This window comes from Sinocyclocheilus grahami, unplaced genomic scaffold (genome assembly GCF_001515645.1).
Source record: "Sinocyclocheilus grahami isolate Dianchi unplaced genomic scaffold, SAMN03320097.WGS_v1.1 scaffold67.1, whole genome shotgun sequence".
NCBI lineage: Eukaryota > Metazoa > Chordata > Actinopteri > Cypriniformes > Cyprinidae > Sinocyclocheilus > Sinocyclocheilus grahami.
Window position 1 is genome coordinate 1,664,521 of NW_015505246.1, and position 4,963 is coordinate 1,669,483.

A 4,963-nucleotide genomic window follows, 5' to 3' on the forward strand; every position below is an offset into this window, starting at 1 on the left:
TCATCAATGAGTTTGACATCTAGAGAGTAGGGCTGCACAATTAATCGAATTTCTAATCGCGATTACAATTACGGATGCCACAATTACATAATCGTTCAAAGGAGCAATTAATCATCAAAGTCCACTTACTGTATGTTATTCTGCGTGCTTAAGATGCTTTTTTTCTTTCTACATGTTATCTTAAGGGTTTTTCCATTGTTTTAATTTTAGTATAACATTATAATACCATGCATATTTTTACCTTTTTATTTAAAGAAGAAACCAATCCGATGTATATTTGACATTTAAGGCTTAATACTATAGAAAAGCAATAAACGTTTTTCAGTTAGTGTTTTCAGCTTGTTTATTTTCATATAAAAATATGGCATGCAGTTGCTTCAAACAAAGGTGTAAACATCATTCGTTTAATTGTAATTAATAATCACAATTACAATTTCAAAGGAATAATCGAGAATTATGATTTTTGTCATAATCGTGCAGCCCTACTAGAGAGCAAGGTGGCCGATATATGATATGCAGTGCAATTTAATTATAGCAAATGTGTCATACACAATATTGCTGACATATTGTTGAACAATGTGGAAAAATGAATCCTCTCTCTTTCCAGGTCAAGGTGGTCACGCATACTTAAAAGAAGGGCTTTGGTGGGCTGGCTTGTTATCAAGTGAGTGGCACAGATGAAACAACTCATTTTCATCTTAAAGACAAACTCAAAGCAGCTGTTCACGTACAATATATATTTATCATGTTTGTGGCTCAGCTTCTTGGAAGTAACTATTTGAATTCTGTCTGCTTTGACAGTGGGAGCCGGCGAAGCTGCCAATTTCGCTGCATACGCCTTCGCTCCCGCCACCCTCGTCACTCCTCTCGGGGCTCTCAGCGTGCTAGTCAGGTCTGTAAACCTTTGGTGAATTTCTCTGAATTATAAAAGCCTGTTGCTATTGTTAATGTGCAAATACATTTGAATGGGACAGCAGGTGGGAAGTATGAAATGCAGCTTTGCTTGGGAAAATGTTACTGTCTTGCACTTGTGTGGGTGGTCTAGCAGTAATTGTTGTGGTTTCCTTTTTTGTTGTTTTTAAACCAAGTATGACCATAATCTTAGTGGTTGCAAGCATCAGCTTCACAAAGTGTTGCATTCTGTAATGCTCAGTGCCAAAGTGTTAAAGGTATTAACTTCTCAAAAGGACAAAAACAAGCTTCAACATAGTTCACAAAGTCTCAGCTAACCTACTTTATATTCACAATAAACTTCTTGAGGGGCTTTAAGATGATTTAAGACCAAACAAACATTAAAATAATCTAAAACAGCTAAAATAGAAATATTAAAAATATAAACTCACCCGCTCAACAACAGGGAACCAGGGTTGCAACTTTCTTAAAAATTCTGCATACTTTTTGTGGGATTTCTAAACCTGGAAAAGTCATGAAATTAATCATTTCCATGGGTAATTTATTTATATGATTTATGAAAATAAATTTTTCTTGGCATGCCAAATTCTAAAATATTTTATCGGGTAGATTTTTTTTGAGTAAAATACTAGCAAAAAATATGCAATCTCTAAAGTATGGCACACTTTCTTTGTTATTAATTTGACTAAAAACGACAGTACTTTTAATTAAGGGTGAGTAAATAAAGGCGAGAAGGTTAAACCCTCCACGGCCCCCCCTATACCCTCTTGGGACCTGACTCTAGTGCACACGGCACTACAACAGGGCCCATTTGAGCCTTTGCAGACGGTTGAGCTGAAGCTCCTTTCGATGAAGACTTTGCTCCTGCTGGCATTGGCCTCCATCAAAAGGGTTGGGGACCTGCACGCATTTTCGGTCAACGATTCGTGCCTAGAGTTCGGGCCGGCTGATTCCCAGGTAACCCTGAGGCCCCGGCCTGGCTATGTGCCCAAGGTTCCCACTACTCCCTTCAGGGATCAGGTGGTGAACCTCCAAGCGCTGCCCTCGGAGGAGGAAGATTTTTTCTTTTTTTTGTTTCGGGGGAAGTCGTGGCCTAATGGTTAGAGAGTCGGACTAGTAACCCAAAGGTTGTGGGTTCGAGTCTCGTACCGCCAACTGCTCCCCGGGCGCCGCAGCATAAATGGCTGCCCACTGCTCCGGGTGTGTGTTCACGGTGTGTGTGTGTGTGTTCACTGCTGTGTGTGTGCGCTTTGGATGGGATAAATGCAGAGCACTAATTCCGAGTATGGGTCACCATACTTGGCCACATGTCACGTCACTAAAGACAGAGTGTTTATTTTTGGGTAAACTATACCTTTAAGGGTTTACTGCGTGTCTGCTTTTGCAGTGCCGTTCTGTCCTCGTACTTCCTGACAGAGAGGCTGAACCTGCACGGGAAGCTTGGCTGTCTGCTCAGTATCCTGGGCTCCACTACCATGGTGATACATGCGCCTCAAGAGGAGGAGATCGACAGCCTGGAAGACATGGCCAAAAAACTGGTTGATCCAGGTAAGCTATGACATGTAAAGACAATGAAGGACCTCCTGGGGTCAGTTTCTAAGATGGTTTAGTCTTAGAAAGTTAGTAAAAAAAAAAAGTGACTGTATTTATGCAACTGGCCCTTGGAATGTGAATAACTTGTTTTTATTCAGCAACAGCAGTGTTGCTAAGTAATTCGGCTTCTTTAATATCAGTATGCATTATTGTGGTCTTGATAAGGGAAATATTGCAGTTACACAACCTTTCAAAAGTTTGGGATCAGAAAAATTTTTGGTTACACTTTATTTTAAGGTGTCCTTGTTACAGTGTAATAATTATGCATTTGAGAACTAGGTAATATAAATTAACAATATGTACCTACTATAGGGTTGGGAGTAGGGTTACTTGCAAGTAATTATGCATAACTTATTGCTATTACTGTAGTAAGTGCGTGTAATGTGTAACAAGAACACTGTTAAAAAAAAGTCTCCCATGCTTGCCAGGGCTGTATTTATTTGAACAAAAATACATTAAAAACAGTATTATTTTGTAAAATATTATTACAATTTCAAATGTAATTTTTTTCTACTTTAATATATTAAAAAATTTAATTTATTCCTGTGATGGCAAAGCTGAATTTTCAGCTGCCAGTCTTCAGTGTCACATGATCCTTCAGAAATATGCTTTTTTTTTTTTTTGTTAATGTTGAAAAGAGTTGTGCTGTTGAATATTTTGGTGGGAATGGTCATCAATTTTTTTCGGGATTCTGACAAATTTAAAGAAAAATTAATATTTGTAACCGTGTAAAAGTCTTTATCACTTCTGATCAATTTAATGCGTCCTTGCAGAATAGAAGTATTAGTTTCTTTTTTTCCCCCAAACTTTTGAACAGTTGTTTACATATTTATATCGATACTAAACATGTGTTTCTTCAGGGATTCTTCTGAAAGTCTTTTGACTGCTTTATATAACTAATCAATAATTCTCATCTTTTCTTCCATCTGTCTCCAGGCTTCGTGGTCTTCGCGACAGCTGTCATCATCATAGCACTCGTCTTCATCTTCGTATTGGGCCCACGCCATGGGCAAACCAACATCCTGGTCTACATCACCATCTGCTCTGTGATTGGTGCTCTGTCCGTCTCCTGCGTGAAGGGATTGGGCATCACCATTAAGGAGGCCATCGCTGGGAAGCCAGTGTTGCGAAACCCTTTGGCCTGGCTGCTGCTGCTGAGCCTGATAGCTTGTGTTAGCACACAGATCAACTACCTGAACAAAGCACTGGACATCTTTAACACATCCCTGGTGACGCCCATCTATTACGTCTTCTTCACCACCTCAGTGCTCTCCTGCTCTGCCATATTGTTCAAAGAATGGGGACACATGGGCACCGATGACATAATCGGCACACTGAGCGGCTTCGTTACGATTATCGTGGGCATCTTCCTGCTGCACGCCTTTAAGGACGTTAGCATTAGCTTGGCGACATTGGCCGTGTCCATCAGGAAGGACGAGAGGAACGGCACTTTATTAAATGGCATGGCAGCTCACAACCACTCCAATTACGAGCTGCTACATAACGACGGCACGGAGGACTTTGACGACAGAGAGTCAGGGTTGCCTTTCGACAGCGTCTCCAGAAGAAACGCCACTATGACAGTCTCTTAGGTTCAAAGAGGAGCCGGTATGCAGCAGCTCGTCTATGAAAATGTTCTGGCTGCTCTATGGACATTTAGCATTTTTCTTTCCTTTTCAGATATGAGATAAAACCTAAGACAATCAGCTCTCAACGCAAAAAAACAAAGATACAAAAAAGATGGACCAATCGATTGTACTAAGGGTTTTGTTTGGCTCATTTGTGTTTTGTTCGTTTCAAACTAGACTACATAGTAAGCTTCATCTCATTCCTCGTGTAGCACTGTAAATATACCACTGTACGTTTTTAAGACTTTTGTTATATTTTATGTACAGATATCTGTATTTACATGCACTAGAGTTTCTTTCTACAAAATTGGTAGTTGCTTTGACTTTGTAATAAACATCCAAGTGGAATGATGAGAAGACCTTCTCAGTTCATCAGCAGTGCTGTGATCATTTTTTGGGGGTTGTTGACTCAAAAAGGAATCATCATATACTCACCCTCATGGCTTTCCAAACATTCGGGGAAAAAAAGTTTACTTGTAGTCATAGTTTTTGTTTAAATTCGATTAATAGTTTATCATATTTATCCAATTTAGTCCATTATACCAAAGAATACACCTTTTCCTATAGAATTCGCCAATTTTTGTTTTAAAGGGTCTTTGATTATACTGACTAGTGGCATCTAATTTTAGTCGACGCCGCAAAATTAATCTGAATATTCAAACATTGGATCAACGTTTAACAAAACAAATTAAAATGTTCTCGTGAAAACCTGAGCTCCTGAACATTAGACTTGTACACTATTGCACTATAAGTTTGCTTTGCTAGTTATTTGTTTTCATTGTGTTGTTACCTGACACATTTTGACTAGCACGGTTAATTAGTTCCGTTTC

The 4,963-nt window shown here is 39.2% G+C and overlaps 1 protein-coding gene across 1 annotated transcript; it reads left to right on the forward strand.

The window, feature by feature from the left end:
* Nucleotides 1-434: 434 nt before the first annotated feature.
* LOC107585154 (magnesium transporter NIPA2-like) lies at nt 435-4,242 on the forward strand. The gene is made up of 4 exons (XM_016272046.1): nt 435-664; nt 802-892; nt 2,300-2,460; nt 3,442-4,242. The coding sequence occupies exons 1-4, from the start codon at nt 577-579 to the stop codon at nt 4,095-4,097; spliced, it is 996 nt and encodes a 331-aa protein (XP_016127532.1). The 5' UTR covers nt 435-576; the 3' UTR covers nt 4,098-4,242.
* The last annotated feature ends 721 nt before the right edge of the window (nt 4,243-4,963 follow it).

Bases quoted from the DNA above. Each gene is read 5' to 3' on its own strand.
- LOC107585154 (XM_016272046.1), top strand. From the start codon at position 577: ATGTGGAAAAATGAATCCTCTCTCTTTCCAGGTCAAGGTGGTCACGCA. The intron at 665-801 runs GTGAGTGGCACA...CTGCTTTGACAG, and splicing joins GTGGGCTGGCTTGTTATCAA to TGGGAGCCGGCGAAGCTGCC. The intron at 2,461-3,441 runs GTAAGCTATGAC...ATCTGTCTCCAG, and splicing joins CAAAAAACTGGTTGATCCAG to GCTTCGTGGTCTTCGCGACA.